A 23,334-nucleotide genomic window follows, 5' to 3' on the forward strand; every position below is an offset into this window, starting at 1 on the left:
ATTCCACTAGATTGAATGTTAGAGTAATTCCTAGTGGACTCACAGAAGAAACATCAACTCGACTGGATGATGTTTTGGAGACCAATGACGAAATCTCACCAGAAATGCTTTGAGAAGGAGTCGAGATGATAATACAGGATACAGCGAAGATGTATCTCGGCCCAATAAGAAAACCAAGAGACCCATGGATATCAGATTCAACATGAGAACTAATCAAAACCGAAGAATACAAGAGCCATCAAGCAGGACAAGGAAAAGTTCTCTACTAATAAATGTGAAGAAATAGAGAAGAAATAATTATAAAAGGATGTTTTATTTAGTTCGTGACTTAAAGCACAAGTTTAAGCCTGAATTGAATGTCATCAAAGACAGGAATGGATCATTACTAACAGAAGAGTTGGAAATCAAAAACAGATGTAAAGAATACTGTGAGGAACTGTACAGCAGAGTGGATAAAGAAAATGTGGAGTCCTCCCACCAAGAAAATTTTGATTTGGAACCTCCTCCACTTAGGCATGAAGTTGAAAGAGCAGTTAAGCAGCTCAACAGCAGTAAGGCCCCAGCTGCAGATGAAATCCCAGCAGAGTTAATTAAGGCCACAGGAGGTGGAGGGATAAGAGTGTTTCATAGATTGATTACAAGGATATGGAAGACAGGATCATAGTCTAGAAACTGGAAGAAGTCAGTTTTCATACCACTACACAAGAAAGGTGATATGAAGGCATGCAAGAATTATAGCACTATTAGTTTGATATCTCATGCAAGCAAAATTTTATTAAAGATCATGCTAAATAGGATTGAGGCCAAAGTTGAGGCAGAGATGCCCAAGGAACAAGCAGGTTTTAGGAAAGGTAGGGGCACCAGAGCTCAGATCCTTTGCCTTAGACAGATCATAGAAAAATATAAAGAATTCACTTAAATATAAAGAGCTAATAAGCTTCATTTCGGCAACAAACATTATTTAAATTAAGGGGATATTAAATCCCACATTGTTTTAAAACCGAATAAGAAACTCAAAGATTGGAATCAGAGAGTTTCTTGCCGAATATAGTATAGTAAACTATAAAGTATCGGCGATCACTAAGCGTCCGCTAAATGCAAGTGGCCCAGCACGTAGTGCAATACCGGAAATCTCGCAGCAAAGTCGGTAAAGTTCTGATCACTATTCTTAGGTATTTACCATAATGTAAAAACACATTTCCTAGGAAATGTATGCTGTTATTACATTATGGTGGTGAGGTCACTACCCAGACCGGTTTCAGCCTTTTTTGAGGCTTCATCAGTGAGTAGCTAGACCGAGTTAATACCAAAGTGTATAGCGAAAAGAACTTTATACTCTGCTATACGAGTTTCCGAACAGGTGCAACCATTAAGTTACTTAAATATAAAGAGCTAATAAGCTTCATTTCGGCAACAAAAACATTATTTAAATTAAGGGGATATTAAATCCCACATTGTTTTAAAACCGAATAAGAAACTCAAAGATTGGAATCAGAGAGTTTCTTGCCGAATATAGTATAGTAAACTATAAAGTATCGGCGATCACTAAGCGTCCGCTAAATGCAAGTGGCCCAGCACGTAGTGCAATACCGGAAATCTCGCAGCAAAGTCGGGGAAACTCGTATAGCAGAGTATAAAGTTCTTTTCGCTATACACTTTGGTATTAACTCGGTCTAGCTACTCACTGATGAAGCCTCAAAAAAGGCTGAAACCGGTCTGGGTAGTGACCTCACCACCATAATGTAATAACAGCATACATTTCCTAGGAAATGTGTTTTTACATTATGGTAAATACCTAAGAATAGTGATCAGAACTTTACCGACTTTGCTGCGAGATTTCCGGTATTGCACTACGTGCTGGGCCACTTGCATTTAGCGGACGCTTAGTGATCGCCGATACTTTATAGTTTACTATACTATATTCGGCAAGAAACTCTCTGATTCCAATCTTTGAGTTTCTTATTCGGTTTTAAAACAATGTGGGATTTAATATCCCCTTAATTTAAATAATAAAGAATTCAGACTCCCTCTGGTAATGTGTTTCTTAGACTACTCTAAAGCTTTTGACTGTATTGAGCACGTGAAACTGTGGGAAGTAATGAAAAGAATGGGTTTTCCTCAACACACTATCAGGTTGATAGCTAACTTGTATAAGGAGCAAGAAGCCATAGTAAGAACAGGTGTTGGATTGGCTGACTGGCTTCAAGTTGGAAAAGGAGTTAGACAAGGATGTTTACTTTCTCCTCACTTGTTTAGTATATATGCAGAGGACATCATGCGTGAAGCATTGGATGAGCACAGGACAGGAATTAGGATAGGAGGTAGATTGATCAGTAATCTGAGGTATGCTGATGATACAGTACTCCTTTGTAATGACATGGAAGAATTAGGACTAATTCTTGACAAAGCTAACAAGATCAGTAATAACAGAGGACTTCAACTCAATTCTAGCAAGACAAAGATCATGGTTCTCAAAGGAAAAACAAACAGAGAAGCTCTTGAGAAACAAGTGTATCTTAATGGAGAAAGAATTAAGGAAGTCAGCAAGTTTGAGTACCTGGGATCCATTATTAATGTGAAGAATTGCTGTTCAGAAGATGTCAGAAAAAGGTTAGGAATGGCTAAAACAACAGTCAGAGACCTGTCTAAAATCTGGAAGAATGGACCTATCTCCATGGGAACAAAGTTGAGGATTTTAGATGCAGTTGTTTTTCCAACAGCGACTTATGGATGTGAGACTTGGAACCTAAAGAAGTCAGATAAGAAACGGATATCTACTTTTGAGATGTGGTGTTACAGAAGGCTGTTGAGGATATCATATACTGAAAAGCGTACAAATGAATGGTTGTTAGAAAAGATTAGTAGACTTTAAGGCTCCTTATGGATATTGACAGAAGAAAGTTAAAATATTTTGGACACATAGAAAGGATGGAAGGAGGACTTCTCAGAACAGTAATAGAAGGTAAAGTTACTGGAAAAAGAGGCAGGAGTAGACCATCAATGAGATGTATGGATGGCATGTGTGGAGTGACTGATCTTCAGAGAGTTGAGGCTGCCAGAAAAGCAAACAGGACTACATGGCGATGCCTGGTGTGGAACATCACCAAGCATCGGAGTGACCATACGGCATCTGTAGATGCCCGGTGAGCATAGAGAGATACCTCCTTATAGCAACTTATCAAAAAATGATGATGTAACTTTATCATCTCCCAGATGTAATAAGAACATAATGGTCACCAAAGCTAGTAAAGGGCATGCAGTTGTGGTTCATGATAAAAATAATTAATAAGAGAGGAGGAGGAGGAGGATATTTGTCTTTGGGAGAGGTTAAAAAGGAATTTAGTTGAAGATAGCAATTGCCTGTCTTTTCTGGACATGCTGAGTACTGTAGACTGCTATTAGGTTGATGTAGAATAAGAATGTCCAGAAAGTTTCTTTCCATCAAGTTTGTAACTAAATTCCTTTCTAACCTCTCCCAAAGACAAATATCCTCCTCCTCCTCTCTCTCTCTCACACATTCCTAGAGTTTACAGGATCCCTTGTTCATGCATCTTTTGTTATAATGGGAAGATGGGTCATTCTGCTCAGATTCATCTAGAAGTACATTGAGAATATTTTACTTTGAGAGTCTGATAAGTCTGGTTTATCTAGCCATGCCCTATCCATTAGGCATAGAATTGATTAGAACAAAACTCCAGTTCTAAATAAAAATAATTTTCTTCTTGAAAGATTATATAACGAAAGTTGTGAAATTCACATTCAAAACTCATAAAAATGATTGCCTTAAACTTTCCTAATTTTGGGAGCTCATCCTAAGTAACATTCCTCATTCCTGTGTTTTTTAAAATTGTAATTATTTAAATTTATTTCTTTGAATTCTAATGGTTTTAGACAGAGTTAGCCTCCTGCAGTCTAGAGCATATATTGTCACACATACTTGCAATTTAAATGTTGCTGTTATTGTGTTTATCTCTTTTCAATTGTATCAACAACAGCTATGAAACCTAGCCAAAAATTTTAAAAATAATAAATAATTTTCGTAACATAAATCTAAAATTGTTACTCTAATCTTATTGTTATGTCATTGCTTACATTTCAATATTTAGAGATCTGTTTTAGAGCTCTGTACTGCCCACTGCAATGTTCTAATGATGTTTTCAAACCCTTGCATACTGTACAATGATTATGTTCATAATCATTGTACAGTGTGCAAGGATGTGCACTTTAGCAATAATGATTCCATGCACTACAAGTTAGCCTAATTCACATTATAACAGACAACCCTGCATCATTACACAGCCAGCTTCAGACTTATCATTGGGATAACACACATAGAAGTATTTAAAAAAAAAAAAAAAAAGCCTTTTGTTTCGCATACAAGATGAAATACTTTCAGGGAAAAAAAACCTGCTATGTTCTTTGCATATTATTGCATAGTTGTATTCATTATTCTACATTTGGTGGGATATCCGATGACATGATAGGCATAATAATCTATAATACAGCTAAATGTTTTTTCTGGGAACAGATGAAAACTTAATGAATGTTAATATCACCAGAAGTCACTAATTAGAACTTGATATGTAGTAATGAAAAAAAAAAAAGTTTGCTTCAGTGGTACACTGTTATGCTGGTTCATCAAAGTCTAGTATCTGAAAAGAGAGGAGGAGGAGATTATTGCATCATTCAGTGTAAATTGCCTAAAACTTATTCAAATAAGCATGACCTAATTGACATAGGATATATTCATGATGATAGAATATGAAAAATGTAGCATTTTCAGTAAGAGAGGAGGGGGGGGTCAGAGAAAATGAAAGATGGAAGAACTGAATCATAGTTCAAGATTCAGGATGAGGTTACTGCAGTGGGTTTGAGATTGCTTTGTGTGAATATGAGGCAAACAATAAATTAGAAGGTTATTATAGAGGCATGAGAGATTGAGAAGAAAATGAGTGTGCATTGTATGAGAAATTAACTTAGTGAATATGTAAAGTGTATATTCATTGTAGGAACTAAACTATGGAGATGTAGATCTGCCTTAAAGAATATAGTATGTAGAAAGAAAGAAAGAGAATTTATTGTTATTGATGATTAATTATCACCTTTTATTATCTTTAATAATTATTAAAGATAATAATTACCTTTAATTATTATTATTATTATTAAGAGAGGCTTCCAGGGAGTCAGGAACTCATCGAGAGAGGCCACATACTACACACACACACCAGCTATCATACTTATTCTTGAATTCATTCACACTGCTTAAACTTATAACATCCAGTGGCAATCTATTCCAGTCATGCACCACCCTATGAGGGAAAAATCTAGCCCTAACCCCCTTCTTAGCAGCATTCATTCTCAGCTTCCAAGGATGCCCTTTCCCCACCCTTCATACATTGAAAAATTCCATTAACTGAAATCCTGCATGACCCTTTCAGAAGTTTGTAAGTCTCAATCATATCACCCCTCTTTCTCCTGTTTGCTAGTATCTGCAGTGTACAAATTCTCAATCTCTTTTCATAATCATTATTCCACAATCTAGATATCATTTTTAGCACTCTCTTCACTATATCAGAATCACAACAGAGATGCACACAATCGTCGAAGTGAGGTCGTATCAAGGCCTTGTAAAGAGGCAAAATGACATCCTTATCTTTACATGTGATTGTTCATTTCCTCATTACAATTATCTTTCGAGTTGTATTTGCAATCTTTGCTACATAGCCCTGAACTTCAACTTTCTATCTACTAACACTCCAAGATTCCTAGCCTCATCACTTTCTAGCATAATCCCACCAATATAATATCACATTGGATATCTGATCACGCCAAAGTGCATGGCTTTACATTTACTGACATTGAATTGACACCCGTTTACCCAATTATTCTGCAAGTACTGCATAGCAGCATTCCTGATTACCCTACCTATCTTTGCATCATCAGCAAATAGCTGTATGTCGCTTGTCATATCCACCCCAATATCATTAATGTACAGGTTGAATAACAGTGGACCAATCACTGATTCTTGTGGTACACCACTGGTTACCTTAAATCTCGCAGACTCACATCCCCGCATACCTTTTTGATATCTCTCAATCAGCCATCCTCTTATCCATGCTAATATTCTATAATCCAAATCATTATTCTCCAATTTATGCAACAGTCTATCATGCTGTATTCTGTCAAAAGCTTTAGCAAAATCCAAAAGTATCATAGTGTATCCATTCCCCTTGTTTAGTTCACTGGGAACATTGTTATAGAATGTGAGCAAGTTGCTAAAACATGACCTTCCCTTGGTAAACCCATGTTGCTCATTGCAAAGTTGAGATTCACTTTCAATCCATTTCTGAATATGAGCACTAAAGAGTTTTTCCAAAATCTTCACCAACACTCCTGAGATACCAATTGGTCGATAGTTAGTACATTGGTCTTTGCACCACCCTTGTTACAATGAAATTACCATACATTCTTTCCATTACTGCAGAATCTTCCCAGTTCTGAGACTCATATTACACAACCTGGTCAAAGGAATAGCCAGTTCAGCTGAACACTCTTTTAGCACACGTGCTGTTATCCCATCAGTCTCTATTGCTGAATTCTTATTGTGCAACTGATCCTTATACAGCTGAGTTTTTTCATCCATTGAAGAGGTAACAGTGAGCTCAATGTTGTGTACACCATGTTGATAGCTTTTAACAAAATGGGCACTCATTACTTGAACAACCTCTTCTGCATCTGTTACCTTCACATCATCTGCATTTAGAAGAGTTATTCTTGTATATTCATTCTTTCTTTTACTTGCAGCATATTGATAGAACTATTGTAGGTTGTCTTTAGCACTCAGAACCAGTTATTTTTTCATACTCAGACTTTGCTTTCCGTACAACAGTTGTGACTATTCTAGCCTGCTGCTTATATGTTCATCCTTTAACGGACATTGTCCATATGAGCACGGTATTCTTTCCACATCATCCTTTTCTTACGAATCTCTTGCTTAACAAGATTACACATCCATTTGACTCCTACTCTATTTATTCTTCCAACTGTTGGGATGCATTCTGATATCGCATCATTTAAGTATTGTTTAAATGCTCCCCATGCGCTGTCGATATTCTTCCCATCCAGCAGCTGATCCCATTCCACTGAACTCAGTATACTTCTCAGTTGGTCATAATATCCTACGTTTGTAGTTCAGCATGTTATCTTTTCTGAATGAAACATTCATAAACTTAGTCACTTCCCAAGTGAGTGCTGCATGATCATTGTCACCAACTGGAGGTAGAATAGTTACGTCTTTAACTGAAACGCTTTCTGACACCATAATGAAATCTAACACTCTTTGACCTTGAGTTCCTTTTGTCACATGCTGCTTGAGGAAGTTGTCCTGCAACAGCTCAATAAGTTCATTTTCATTCCTCTCATGAGATTCTACTGATACCTGATCAAAATGTGGATAGTTAAAGTCTCCCATTATGATTACTCTTTTCGTGCTCATTGTTTCTATTTGGTGATTCATTTCTTCATCACTAGCAACCGGTCAGTCCACCAGGTCTGTAACAACACCCCATTATGTAATTGATCTTGTTAGATTCTACCTCACACCACATGGCTTCAACTTCACTACCACATGAAATACTGTTAGCAGTAGTACTACAATCATAGGTCTCAACTCTAACTGGATTCAAGTCATCCGATATCATTAGCAGCATGCCCCCTCTACTATCCTCTCTATCCTGCCTAAAAATACCGTACCCTTTATGCTCAGTACCAGTTAGAATGTCTGATTCTGATAGCCAGGTATAACTAATGCCTACAATCTGAGGTCCCAACATATTGACCAAGGCATCAAACCTATCCCTTTGTTTCTGATACTCCTAGCATTCGTGTACAGACATAATCTTTGAATTTAGAATCTGAAAGGAGGATGTTGGCATTTGAAAGGAAGGGCTATAGAATGCCAATATCCTCCTTTCAGATTCTAAATTCAAAGATTATGTTTGTACACGAATGCTAGGAGTATCAGAAACAAAGGGATATGTTTGATGCCTTGGTCAATATGTTGGGGCCTCAGATTGTAGGCATTAGTTATACCTGGCTATCAGAATCAGACATTCTAACTGGTACTGAGCATAAAGGGTACGGTATTTTTAGGCAGGATAGAGAGGATAGTAGAGGGGGCATGCTGCTAATGATATCGGATGACTTGAATCCAGTTAGAGGTTGAGACCTATGATTGTAGACGAATACAACCAAAAGAAAACCTGATCCAGAAAATAATCAAATGGAAACTACGTCTATTTGGCCATATATGTAGAATGAATGATGAGAGAAAATTAAAAACGTTGCTATTTGGAATGATTGAAGGAAAGAACAAAAGAGGAAGACCAAACAGAGAATGGGGCGATGACATCATCAAATGGTGCAGAAACTCTACACACAAACTGAGTCATCTTGCACAAAATAGAATGCAATGGAAGAATCATATGAAGATGGCAGCAGGCACCTATGGGCATTGGACCCATGGTTGTTGTTGATGATGATGATTTAAAAACAGCTATTTTAAAAACAAGGGGTACAATTTATAGGAATGGGTTTAAAAGGAGTACACAAGTGGAAAAAGGTTGGGAACCACTGCACTATGGGATGGATATATAGAGTTGGTGAGATGAATAGGAGGGTTGTGATGGAAAGATATCAGAGAGTAGTTTATTCAGGAGTAGAGTTCAAAAGAAGGCCTGGGACTATTGACGTGCCACAGGGTCCTGTTCTTGGACTGCTACTATTTAATTTGTTCATTAACAATACAGGAAAGGATCTGAAAGGAATTCTTCAGGTATTTGCCAATGATGCAAAGTTGGGTAGAGAAATAGTTAATACATTAATACACATGATGTCAAAATTTTGCAGGATGATTTTGATAGATTGGCAGACTGGGCAAAGGAGAATGGATGTCAGTTTAATGTGGCAAAGTATAAGGTTATGCATTTTGTGGTGAAAAGATTATCAGCAGTATACCACATTGGTGGAACTGTACTCCAGGAAATTGATGAAGCCAGAGACTTGGGAGTGCTATGAATGTCTTACTTCCACAGAAGAAGACCATCAAACAGAACTCAACTTCCTAAATAACACCTTCTTAAATAATGGATATTCATCTTAACATCACTAAACATTTGAGACCACGTCAACAACCTCAACTAGAAGATGAATCCAACCCTATCACTCACATCCAGTTACCATTTATTAGCTTTCTTACCCCAAAACTATCTAGGATTATGAAGAAATTCAACATAAAGACCGACTATACCATTCTGCCAAAACTTTGTTTTGGCAGAGTGGTATAGTCAAATTTTGGTTGACTCAGAAAAAGATACCACTACGTGGTATATTTTTCTGAGTCGACCAAAACACAACCAACTGCATTTTCCAGGTGTTTATAAAGTTATGTGCGACTGTGGTCGACCTTACTTTGGTCAGACAGATAAATCTATTTCACTACGTCTTGAGGAACATAGACATGGCTTCTCCTACAGTAGAACACTAGCGAGCACCCTTTCCAGTCATGTTCTTTTCTCTGCCAACTCTAACCTATAAGAACATCAACACCAAGTTGATTGGGACCGCACAACCAATTTATATATATGCAATGATGAATTTGAAAGACGAAATGTAGAATCCAAAGAAATAGTTCTGGACCCTTCACACACGAACAACAATCTGAGCTACAGTTTGCCTGACTCCCATAGCGCAGTAATCCAGTACTGGCGCTCTAAAATTAGCTGTCACTCACATTCAACTCACGCTAACAATAGCACACGGTCACCAATTCAAATATGATTGTTACTATTCTTCTTCTTTTTATTAAGCTGGAAAGTCCCATGTTTTTTATCTTGTTAGTTTTATAAGTTTTATGTTATTTCTTATTCACCTTAAGAAGTCGGGACACCGATGAAACTAGTCGTGATAAATTAAAGTTTTTTATGTTATACTTTCTCGGGTTCTAGTCAGTTAAATATTAATTTTCTAAATATATATATATATATATATTAAAACCAGGTTTATATTTAAAATAGCTTGGTATCTTTAACATATGTACACACACACACACTGGGGGGGGGCTACGGCTCCCAACCCCCCGTGTACCAGACTGGTAGGCGGGTTTTCCTTGAATTCTGATGACTCGAATTTTGAAGACTCGACACTCGTTGCTCTGAGTTTCAAAATGTTTCAAAAAACGTGACATATAGACATGACCATAAAATAAAAAGGCTTATTGTTTTATATATATAGGTTAGATATACAGGAAATAATAAATAAAATAATATTCTGTAGTTAATATCTTATTACAGAATATTATTATACTGGAAAATAGTATTAGTAAATAGTTTGAATAACTTCTAACACAGTTTTTTTTTTTTTTAAGTGGAACTGTCACCCCTGTTTCCTAATGTCTTGATTGTTGGCCTTGAAATTCGGGTAAAAGTTTCTGATTATGTCCAGAATCGTATACAAGCTCTTAGGGCACAACATCCTGGCCAGTATGAAAATATTGCATGTATACGTACTAATGCCATGAAATATATGCCAAACCACTTCAGGAAAGGACAGGTAAGTTAAAAAGTTTTGGTTGTCAAAAACACTACAGTTAAATATTTTATATTTAAATGGTTGAGCTCAAAGTTTTTGTTTCTTTTCTTTTATATATATGTGTGTGTGTGTGTGTGTGTGTGTGTGTGTGTGTGTGTGTGTGTGTGTGTGTGTGTGAGAGAGAGTCAGTCTGTCTGTCAGTCCCACACAGGAGCACTTTCAGAACTTATAATGCATTATAGGCTTATGTGAGCAGATACAATGAAAGAATGAATCTGTTGGCAATCTTTATGAATAGAGGGAAATTGGAATCTTTGAAGAGTGCTTCTTGAGGAATACTGCTCGAGAGGATAGAAATAGATGGGATGAAAGAGATGGAGGATCAGGTTTGCCGGGTTTGCAGTGATTCTAAATGGATATTGGATTGCTATTGCTTGCTTTATTGTAGGCTTAGAGCAGTAGTTTTCAGCCTTCCTACTACTGCAACCCACTTTTCACTGTTGTATATCTCATGGGTCCAGGACAATCATAATAAAAATATTTATGTATAATGTAAATTAAACAAGATTTATATTTAAATTAAATGTACACAGCATGACTGCATATAGATTTTATGCAATAAACGTAGATTAAAAAAACGTAAACACATTGTTTTATAATTGAGACAAAAGTATTCATCTTCCAAATTCAAATTTTGTTCTTTTCTACTATAGCTTTTGAAATTCAGGGAATTACTGACAATTTATTAGTTATTATTTATTAATAGAGTGTGAAACTTTTTTTTTTTAAGAATACAAAGTAAACTCAGAATTTTTACAAAATTCTGAGTTCACATTTCACGTAAAAATAATGTTATTCCTTACCACTTATGCAGTGTTAACAGCCTCAATATATTATGCAGATTGGATTAACTCTACTGTCAGAGCATTAATTAGGTTTCAAATAAGACACATTATTTGTCCATAATGGGCCATTGATCCTGAGAACAAGCAATTAGCTGCAGAAAGCCCATTGAAGAATGCTTTCCACATGTAGTCCACTTCTGTGCTTCGTTTTTAATTTGAAGCAAACTTGAATATACCACTTCACATTCATAAGTTGTTATATTTAGTTATTGAACAGAATAGTTTTTTTTTTTTATTTGGCTTGTACATTTCAGTTAACAGTATTTACTCATTGTTAATAAAATATTGCATTATGTTAAAATGTTGAGTTGCAGAGAGAGAGAGAGAGAGAGACACAGAGAATGGCACTCATTTAAAATCTTTCTACGGCCCAAATTTGGGTTATGAACCATAGGTTGAAAACCACTGGCTTAGAACAAAATAAAGGAATGATAGATTATAGCTCAATTATTATTATTATTATTATTATTATTATTATTATTGTTCCGGGAAACTCCAAGGAGTCGACAGACTCATCGAGGGAGGCCCTAACATCATGTCAAGAACAACTATTCAACATTCACACAGTATCTATCATACCTTGCCTTGAACTCATTCACGGTCGTAGCACCCACAACAGACTCTGGAAGCTTATTCCACTCATTTACCACTCTCCAAGTAAAGAACCTAGCTCTAACACCCTTGTCAACCACGCTCTTGCCCAGCTTCCATGCATGGCCCCTAGTCCTCCCACCACCAGTCATATTTTCAAAAATATCTTCTGGATTAATCTTATAAAAACCCTTCAGTAATTTGAATGTCTCAATCGTATCACCCCTCCTTCGCCTATCGTCCAATTTCTGCAACCCACAAATCTTCAACCTATTCTCATAAGGTTCATTCCACAGACCTGCTATCATCTTGGTCACTCGTCTCTGGACCCTCTCCACTTCCTCCACATCACGAAGAAACCCTGGTGCCCATAGCTGGGCACAGAAGTCCAGATGGGGTCTTATCAAGGCTCGATACAGAGGAACAACAACTTGTTCGTCTCTGCATGTTAAAGTATTTTTCAGAAGCCAAGTGATTTGGTGAGCTGTTTTAGTTACTTTTGCAATGTGCCCCCTAAACTTCAACTCCCTATCCACCAACACTCCCAAATCCCTGGCCTCATCAATCTCCTGGAGTATGATTCCACCAATGCGATATACTGCTGCTATTCTTTTCACCCCAAAGTGCATAACCTTACACTTTGCCACATTAAATTGACATCCATTTTTCCTAGCCCAGTCCTCCAAACTATCCAAATCATCCTGTAAAATTTTGACATCTTGTGCACTCACAATTACTCTACCCAACTTTGCATCATCAGCAAACAAGTGAACACTTCCTCTCAGATCCTTTCCAATATCATTGATGAACAAATTGAAAAGCAGTGGTCCAAGAACAGAGCCCTGTGGCACTCCACTAGTCACAAGACGTCTTTTAGACTCCACTCCTGAATAAACCACTCTTTGATATCTCTCCTTCAACCACCCTCTTATCCATCTCACCAACCCTATATCTATACCCATCTGCTCCAGTTTACTGATTAGGGTTCCATGTGGTATCCTATCAAAGGCCTTGGCAAGGTCCAGCAGTATCACTGTAAACCCATTACCCCTATCCAGTTCAGCCGTCACTGTGTTATAAAATGTGAGCAAGTTACTGAGGCATGATCTACCCTTCACAAAACCATGTTGTCCCCCATACAATATCCCATTTTCATATATCCAATCCTGTATTCTTTTCTTGACTAATTTCTCTAAGACCTTGACAATGATTCCTGATATGCTAATCGGTCGGTAATTTACAACAGCAGTCTTGGAACCACCTTTATGCAGTGGAACTATTTTCCCCTCTTTCCACCCGCTCGGGACTAACCCAGACCCGAGACTCAAATTAAACAAAATGGTCAAGGGTACTGACAATTCTTTAGCTGCTTCTCGTACAACACGAGCTGGTATACCATCCAATCCCACAGATGTATTGACATTGAGGTTATGCAAGAGACTACTCACCTCCACTTCATTAACCACAATTCCCGTATAATCTGCTGGTTTATTCGTTTCTGCAATGTCACCACCTGGATGATATACTTTTGCAAAGTGCTCACTCAGTAACTCAACTATCTCAACTGATTCAGTTACCTCCCTACCATCGGCATTCTTTAAAATCAATCTGCCATGTACATTTTTCCTTTTACTTGCTACATATCTAAAAAACTGTTTAGGATTCTCTTTAGCCTGCATGGCCAATGTTCTTTCGTAATCCTTTTTTGCTTTTCTTACCACACTCGTCACCCTTCTGGCCTGCGCTTTATACCGTTCATGTGCCTGCCGGTCACCTTTCTCCTTAAATTCCCTCCATAGTTGTTTCTTTTTTTACAACTGAAGCTTAATGGTGTTATTCATTCATTTAACCCCTACTTGATTTATTATTCGGACTCTAGGTATACAGTCAGCCATTGCTTCATGCAAGCACTTCTTAACTACCTCCCATGCACTATCAACTTCTAGTCCTTGCAGTTGTACATGCCATGGCACTGAACCAATCAAACTCCTAAGCTTGTCATACTTTCCAGCCCGATAATTCCACCTGTACCCTGTCTTAATTGAAAATTCTACACCTTTAGCCACCTCCCAAGTTAAGACCCTATGATCACTCTCACCTATTGGTGGCAATGTGTTCATAGCCCGATAATTCCACCTGTACCCTGTCTTAATTGAAAATTCTACACCTTTAGCCACCTCCCAAGTTAAGACCCTATGATCACTCTCACCTATTGGTGGCAATGTGTTCATATTTGTTACAGCCAAATCCTCAGATGTAATTACTAGGTCAAGCACTCTCTGACCCCTAGTATTTTCCATTACATGCTGTCGCAGATAGTTATCCCTTAATAACCGCATAAAATCCAGTTCCTTCCTTCCGTGTGTCCTCTCCTCACTCCAATCAATGCGACCATAGTTGAAATCTCCCATAATAATCACCCTCCTTCCACCCATTTCTTCTATTTGCTTGTGCATACTGTCACCACCATCTTTTCCATCACCTGGTCTATAGCAGCACCCAATTGTATATTTAGTTCTGCTAGCCACAATCTCACACCAAATGGCCTCAAATGTGCTCTTTTCTCTATCCTGCAATTCAACTTCTATTCTCCTTGGCTGGAGCTCATCAGCTATCATCAACAATACTCCTCCCCCCCCCCCATTTTATTCTCTCTGTCATTCCTGAACACACTATACCCATCACATTCAATCCCACTAGTTATATCATCTACAGTCAGCCATGTTTCACTAATACCTATAACCTGTGGTCTGGAAGTGCCAACCATGGCCAAAAACTCTTCCTTCTTTTTCCTAATACTCCTAGTATTAGTGTACATGAATTTAAGACCCCCATTAGCCCCAACCCTACCTTGATGCCTTATATTAACTATCCCACTCAGATTTGTTGTCCTTATTTGCTCTGGCATATTATATTCATTCTTACATTCAACTGCCTCCATAAGGACTGTATCTCTACTCCCCCCGCCTAACAAATCTAGTTTCCCTGAATTTGCACATCCACTACATTCAGCAACACTTTCTCAAGTCTTCTTACACCGTAACCATTCAAATGCAAGCCATCCATCTTATATAGATCCTTTTGCCCATCAAACTCACTCCACACATCCACAAATTCCACACCACTCGTCATACATAACCCACGCATAAAGTCATTCGCAATTATAGCCCTCGTTTTAAACATTTCACTGTCATACCGTGGCAAAAGACTAATCATTCTAACTCTCTCACTCTTTTCTTTTGCTACCTCAAACAATTCATTCAGGTCTTCTATCATTTCCATTTTATCTCCTTTCAAATCATTCGTACCTGCCACAACAATCATTTCTTTCACCCTTTCCTTTTGCTCTCTAATAGACGCAGTTACGTCCTTTATGGTCGCACCAGGTTGGTACGATTTTGTCAAATCCTCTACTAACACACCTCGTACTAACGAGTCTCCATACAGCACTCTATCCTTCATTTTGTTCATGTTCACATTCATACGTCTATTTTTCCTGTCATACCTTTTATTATTGGTTGGTTCATTCAGTCTACTTTTGTTCATGCACTCTAGCTGCTGTTTTGCTCTTTCTATCGCACTATTCAACAACGCGATCTCACTCAATGCATCTCTCTCATCTTTTTTGTTCTCTGAGAAACCATTTATACTATCATTCACACTTTCTACATTCACACTCTCACAATTTTCATGTACAACCTTGCCGTTTCTTGTCATATCCCTATTTCCTTCATTCTGAAGGTTGACAAAAATATCACACTCACGATCCGAAATACACTTCAATTCCTCATTCTCCCTACATTTTCTACACACATTCAATCCTTTATTATCATCTAACCACACTCCGACTGCACTCCGCAAAGCATACATTTCACAGCTAGTACACTGACTCATTTCTTTTATGCTACCGTTCTTTGATAACGATGGCGAACCTTCATTACTGACCGCCATTTTCCTTTGCACAGGTGCCATACTTATTTTCAACGTGTTTTGTCAAATTATACGTTATAACACACCAAAAATAGACGCACTAAAATACGCAAGGCAAACAAAACAAAACTACACAATATTAAGTAATTTGTATCGATAACTGAAAATTATACTTATCTTATCTGGGGCTTGCACGAACACTACACATTACGAATTCATCTAGAATGATAGATTATAGCTCAATAGGACATTATCTGTGAAAGTACCTGTAGAAAAGACATAAAGCTAAAATATACCATCTCTGAGAGAGGTATCATCAATTAGAACTTCCCACTTCTAGACAGCATTATTAAGACTAAGACTTGGGGAAGAGTTTTGATACACCACTCCAAATATCAGGAAGCCAGAGGTGATTGTCAGCCCAAGAAGAGAGGTCTGATCTTATTTGTTAAATGGGCATTTATCAAAAATAAGAGGGGGGTGGAGTAAGGTGAACTGAGTTTTGTGTGCATGTGCGAAAGAGTGAGAATGAAAATACAAGTGTGTTTTGGCAGCCTTTCAAGTGACTTTTGATAAAAGCATTATCAAAATAATTCTTTCTTCATCTATCAATATGTGTTATAATAAATCCACTTGGGTGTTTAACATATACTATTTCATATGACACAGGTGAAATTTTCTTTGCTGCCCTATATGGCCATACCCAACTTATCATTTTTTTCTTAAGTTACTTTTGTCTTTAAGCAGGATGAGATCACCAACATATAACTTTCTTCCTTTTCTAAGTCTATGTATCCTTTCTCAATTCTTTTCTGAGGAAAATTCTACAGCTCTCTTAACTGAAGACCATATCATCTCAGATTTATGCAGTGTTTGTTAAGAATACATTTCTTGAAATGGATCCCTCAGCTGACCAGAATGGTAACACTGAGAACAAAATTTTTGACATCACTGGGAAGTCCTAACTAAAATTAATATTCTTTAACTTGTTTGTAAGGCTTTGTCAAATCCTATATGACCTGCTTAAACTAGATTAGAAGAATGAGATTTTTCATTATCCATTAGATCATTTTAGGAGGAGTTAGTACTTTATAATTAGATCTAACTTTCTCATTTCTTATATACACAGTATTCTGTCTGAACTTAGAAATAATCTGTTTGGATAACAATGTATCAGAAACCATTCCTTCCTGAGATAGTATATATACTTTGTACTAATAAATGTTACAAGTTTCAAGTTATTTCTCATACTGCTCCAACTGCAGCTATGCAATTCTGAGATGCATCCATAGAAAATAAAATGTTTCCCACAACCTTTGGATGAATCAAACCAGTGGATTTGTCAAGGCAGATTTTAAAGCATTCAAAAGCCTGCTCTACATTTCTCACATATAAATTAATTTGAATATTTAGAGCAATTTGGCATGAATCTTTTATACACATACTGGCCACTAAATTAGAAGGCTGGTCTGGTGCACAAGGTGTTGACACTGACTGCAGAATCTTCTAGTCTGAACCTGGCTTTTACATTTTTGCCATACGAAATTTGAGCACTTATTCAGAGAGAATTCTGAAGTACTCTTACATCACTGTAGCAACTTAAGAATGTTTTTATTTCCTTACTTAAAATTTGGAAAAGTCTAATCCTTATTAATATCTTTTTAATGTATTAACCTTATATGTACTACACTATTCTTTAAACACATGACTCTATATCATGGATCTTTTGAAATCGATTGTTGTTATTCTACCTCTTTGAATTTCCAGTTCACTGTTTTCTATGAGAAATGTCCCTAAAAACAAACTCATATAACTTGATTAAGTCAAGAGTGAGATAGCATATTTTTTCTTACATCTCATTATGAAATGGGTGTATTGAAGAGCCATTGTATGTGCATCAAGTTTCTAGTATAAACTTAATAGGATGCACAGAAACAACTAAAATTCAGAGGAAACAAATCTCACCGTGGAAAATTCTGTCATTACCTCAGGGAAGCCCAGTCAAATATCAAGACATTGCCATTCATTTTCTTTAATGTGGAGGATCTGTTGAATTCGGAATTGTTTCTCAAGGCCACATGAATCATTCTCTAATGACTTTGAAATGCAGTTGATTGGAAGCATCTTCAGAGCTGGTTTTCTTTTACCTCTACTCCATAGTTGTATGGTGTGCAACACACCATACACCACCCTGAATTCTCCACAGCAGCCCTATGGTGCTACACCAACTTCCTTACTCATCAGATTGTGTCCACAGCTGCAGTCCTATGATGACTTCTCTCCCAGACTGAAAAGCACCCTGAAGGGAAAATTATATATCTAACTAAACAATATGGCAACTGCTGGCCATTCATGGCCTACCAGAGATGCATTGAATAATGAAGGGATTACTGGCATTGCTGTATACAATCTGAATATCATAAATCCTTGGAAGGAGATGGTTCAAAAAGTAACTTATGTTTTAATTTACCTATACTAAAATTACTCAAGACATTTTTGATCTACTCCCTTTCTTTTAATGTTACACAGTGAGCAGCATTCATTTTGATAAAATTATGAAGATTACTACCATTAAGATGTTAAGCTATGTACTGTTGTGAAGCAGGATGTAGGTTTTTGTGCTACTTTGGCATACCGTTTGGATTGTAATGAAATTTGTTTCTCTGCATATGTGTTCACCTCCCAAAATGATTGACTCCCATTTGTATGTGCATGTATGCACACACTTGCATACTAAAGATTTGCCACACCTTCTAGAATCATCTTACTCATATAATGTGTTTTATCCCTTCCCCACATTTTAGAAATTTAGGCTCAAGGGCTCACTTTAGTGAGTACCGGCATGGCAAATCCGAGGTACCTGATGCTGGACCATCCCTTACTTCATGTAATATACATCTGTTATATTATCTGTAGACTAGTCCCTCCTCTTCCTTCCTTGCTTCTTTCTTCTCTTCTTGCTCCTTACCCCCAATGCTATTAGAGTATTCGAGGGCTAGGGGTGAATCTTTCCTATTTTGCTGTGTCATTTCATCGTATGCACTATTGTGAGGCACCAACCCGTCTGGCCAGCATGGTGCTATAAGGCCAAATATCTCCCCATGAATGAATGAATAAAATAGGAAAATTACATACTGGCTCGTCCGTTGCCCAGCATAAAAAGGGACGCGTCCTGGGCTTAGACAGAGGGTCTAGGTCGAAAAATATGCTACAGTCTCCACTAGCTACAATGAGTCCACCTACAGTGCACAATGATAGAAGGATATTAGTAGGAACATATAACTTAAGATATCTATGGGATGATGATAGATTGGAAGAATTGATGAAGGAATTGGAACATATAAAATGGGATGTTGTGGGCCTTTCAGAGATTAGAAGGAAAGAAGAAACTCAAACTCTCATGCGATTAAAAGATGGACATCTACTCTACCACTGTGAATGTGACAGAAACTCAACTGGTGGTGTAGGATTCCTAATAAATAAAACAATCAAGGACAATGTCCTGTTTGTAAATAAAATAACATCAAGAATAGCTGAACTAAGTCTCTTCATAAATAAAAGATACCAACTGAAAATTATACAAGTATATGCCCAACTATGGACCATCCAGATGAAGAGATAGAAGATTTCTATGAAACATTAGAATCCACATTCAATAATTCTAAAGAATTCTACATAATTATAATGGGTGATTTTAATGCCAAAATTGGAAGCAGAGATAACCATCTGAACTCCATTGGTAAATTTGGATAGAGGAATGAAAGAGGAGAAAGACTTATTGAATTTGCAGAAGAAAATAACCTCTTTATTATGAACAGCTTTTTCAAGAAGAAAATCAACCGAAAATGGATTTGGAGAAGCCCAAATGGACAAACTTACAATGAAATAGACTTCATTCTCTCCAACAGAAGATATATAATAAATAATACTGAAGTGCTTAATAGATTTAACACAGGAAGTGACCACAGACTAGTAAAGGCAAAAAATGGGAACGGAATAAGCTCATAAGAAAAAAGTCCAATTTAGTGAATCTACAAAACCTCTACCACAATAAAAGCTGTGAAATATAGAGAATCACTCAAAAATTAACTAAAAAAGTCAAACACAGCTATTACCATCGATGATGCTAATGAAATATTAACAAAATCTATCTTGAATTGTGCACTAGAAATAGGAGGTGTAAAAAGGCACCAAGGGGAGGAAAAAACGAAGACAGGAAACCTTAGATCTGATGAAGAAAAGAAGAGATATGAAAAGAGATTTGAATGACACCAATAAAATAGAATATACGGAAATTTGTAAAACTATACGTAAAAGGATGAACTCAGATCGTATAATACTAGGAAAGTTTAAGAAACAATAGAAAACAATAGTAATATGAAGGTCCTAAGACGAACATTATCAGTTGGAACAAAGGAAATAGCTGCTGTAAAAGGAAAAAATGGTGAACTGATAAAAAAAAAAATAGAGATGCAATAATCAAAAGAATTCAGGAATTTTATACTGAACTCTAGGAAGACAAAGACCAAGAATCCTTTATGGATAACTCGAGTGAGGAAGAACATGATGCCCCTGAGATCTTACAAGGTGAAGTGGAAATGGCACTGCGGGAAATGAAGAATGGAAAACCCCCAGGAGAAGATGGAATTATGGTAGACTTCTTAAAACTGGGAGGAAGCCTTGCTATCAAACAGTTGCGTAAACTCTTCAATAAATGCCTAAAACAGAGAAATATTCCAAAAAATTGGAACAATTCACTTCTAATGTTAATTTTTAAAAAGGGCAATAAGGAAGAAATGAAAAACTACAGACCTATAATCCTATTCCCCACCATATATAAAGTTTTCACAAAAATTATAAATAATAGAATAAAATCTAAACTAGAGGGAATGCAATCCTGTGAGCAAATTGGATTTAGGAAGAATTATAATACTTTGGACCATATTCACACATTAAGACAGCTCATTGAAAAATCAATTGAATACAATAAACCCTTATGTCTATCCTATATAGACTATGAAAAAGCATTTGATTCAGTTAAAACATCTGCAACACTAAAAGCACTTGAAACCCAGGGAACTGAGAAACCATATATTGAAACACTAAAACATATTTACAATAATGCAACCTCTGTAATTAAATTATATAAAAACAGTGAAAAGTTCCCAATACAAAAAGGCATCCGGCAAGGCGACACCATATCTCCCAAATTATTTACTGCTGCACTAGAGGAAGTCTTTAGAAGCCTTGATTGGGAAACAAAAGGAATAAATATAAATGGAGAAAGGCTGCATCATCTGAAATTTGCAGATGATATTGTCCTAATAGCAGATAATCTTGAAGATCTGGAAGAAAGATTAAATCAGCTAAATGAAGCCTCCAGAGAAATTGGATTAAAAATAAATACAGAAGAAACAAAAATAATGATGAATAAATACATAAACCATAGAACTATCAAAGTTGAAAACCACGAAATAGAACAAGTTACTGTATGTATATTTGGGTCAATTGTTATCCTTTGAGGAGTGCCAAAGAAACGGGATTGAATGAATAATTCACCTTGGATGGATGGCTTATGGGAAAATGAGAGACATATTCAGAAGTGAATTCTCTGAGTCTAAAAAGGAAAGCCTTCATACCAGTGCATACTTCCTGTCCTAACATATGGAGGAGAAACATGGACTTTAACAGAAGCCCTAAACAAAAAGCTGAGAATAACACAACATCGCATGGAAAAGAGTATGCTAAAAATAACATTCAGAGATAGGAAGACAAATATCTGGATAAGATCTCAAACAGGTGTCATGGATATTGTAAAATACATTAAACAGGCTAAGTGGAGATGGGCTGGCCATATTGCCAGATGCAGTGACGGGAGATGGACTAGAAAAACAACATAGGGGAGACCAATAGATGGAGTAAGACAAAGAGGAAGATGGAGAAGAAGGTGGAGAGATGAACTGGAACAAATTGCAGGAGTGAGATGGATGGGAGAGGCAGAAAACCAAGTGATCTGGAATACCATGGGGGACACCTTCGTCTAGCAGTGGACTGAACCAGAAGGTTGAAGAAGATCCCTTCCCCACATTTTAGAAATTTAGCAGTGAAATAGTAAGAGAAATGAACTGAAAATAAATTTAAAGAACAGCTATTTATCAAGACTCCTGGAGTCATTTTGACCAGGTTTTATTTGTATTTGCTACACACAAATCTAAAAAAAATCGGAGTTTTGTTCTTTTTTGGAACCACACTGAAATTCAGTATTGTTACATATCACTTTCTGACTTTGTCAGACATCTATAAAGACTCTTACTGACTAGTGAGAATTACCATTTTTTTCTATCATATTAAGTATTTCATTCAAGATTATGGTTGATTAATTGGCTTCATAATTATTTGGTTTTCCCTACAAAATTAAGGTTTTGACTCTTGCATCTTATAACTATGCAATTCATATATATAGTTATGCTCTGACTTCTTTTAATATAGTTGAATTTGTTAACATCGCAATAGCTCTACTCTAGATGATGATTATTCAGTGCTTATAATGAATCCTTTGAGTATTATTATGTGACACCTCCAGGGAGGCCAAAGACTTATCGAGGGAGAGTGTGCCAACAGCTTCAAACGATTGATCCCTTTCCAACTACTAACTGCACTGAAACTTGCTTAACTTTTTTGTTGAGCCATTAGTAGCAGAGGCTCTACCAATTGACCAACCTTTGCTGGCTTATCTTGAAGTAAAGCTTTGATTAGCTCAATAGTTCATGTCAGAATAGCTATACTGCATGTAGTGATTAATGCAGCTTCCTATCAGCATGTTGTGAAAACCGAATGCAGCAGTTGTGTTTGTCTTCTACCTCATCCACTACAATTCTCAGATCACTGTGTTATAACTGTATTTAATAATTTTAACATGGCTTGTGAAAGTTAATATACCCAAATTAATATAACTTAAATTAATATTAACATTTTTTGTATTTCAGCTGAGCAAGATGTTTTTTCTATTTCCTGATCCCCATTTCAAAAAGCAAAAACACAAATGGAGAATAATCAGTTCACAGTTATTAGCAGAATATGGTTATGTTCTTGGTGAAAAGGTAAATCTGATTATTATTTTTTTTTTTTTAATTTTTAATAGTTATATCGTCCTTTATTTTACATTTATCTCTCTAATTTTCTGAAAAGGATGAACATTTTCAGTCTCTTTAGAAAAATGAATAATTATTCATTACAGCTATGTATATTATAATTATTTCTGATGTTTATTCTCATAAGAATAAACATTAGGAATAAATCTTGTGGGAATACATGGTGAAAA

At 36.6% G+C, this 23,334-nt stretch overlaps 1 protein-coding gene across 1 annotated transcript in view; it reads left to right on the forward strand.

Moving 5' to 3' along the window:
- LOC150108751 (tRNA (guanine-N(7)-)-methyltransferase) overlaps positions 1-23,334 on the forward strand; it is a 93,753-nt gene that overhangs the window by 26,701 nt on the left and 43,718 nt on the right. The window contains exons 3-4 of the mRNA XM_090416210.1: positions 10,424-10,608; positions 23,000-23,113. Coding sequence (XP_090272336.1) covers positions 10,424-10,608; positions 23,000-23,113 — 299 coding nt within the window. The remainder of the gene's footprint in view (positions 1-10,423; positions 10,609-22,999; positions 23,114-23,334) is intronic.

This window comes from Typopeltis vanoorti, chromosome 3, assembly GCF_054136105.1.
Source record: "Typopeltis vanoorti isolate ZY-2024b chromosome 3, IOZ_Tvanoo_1.0, whole genome shotgun sequence".
In the NCBI taxonomy this organism is placed as follows: Eukaryota; Metazoa; Arthropoda; class Arachnida; order Uropygi; family Thelyphonidae; genus Typopeltis; species Typopeltis vanoorti.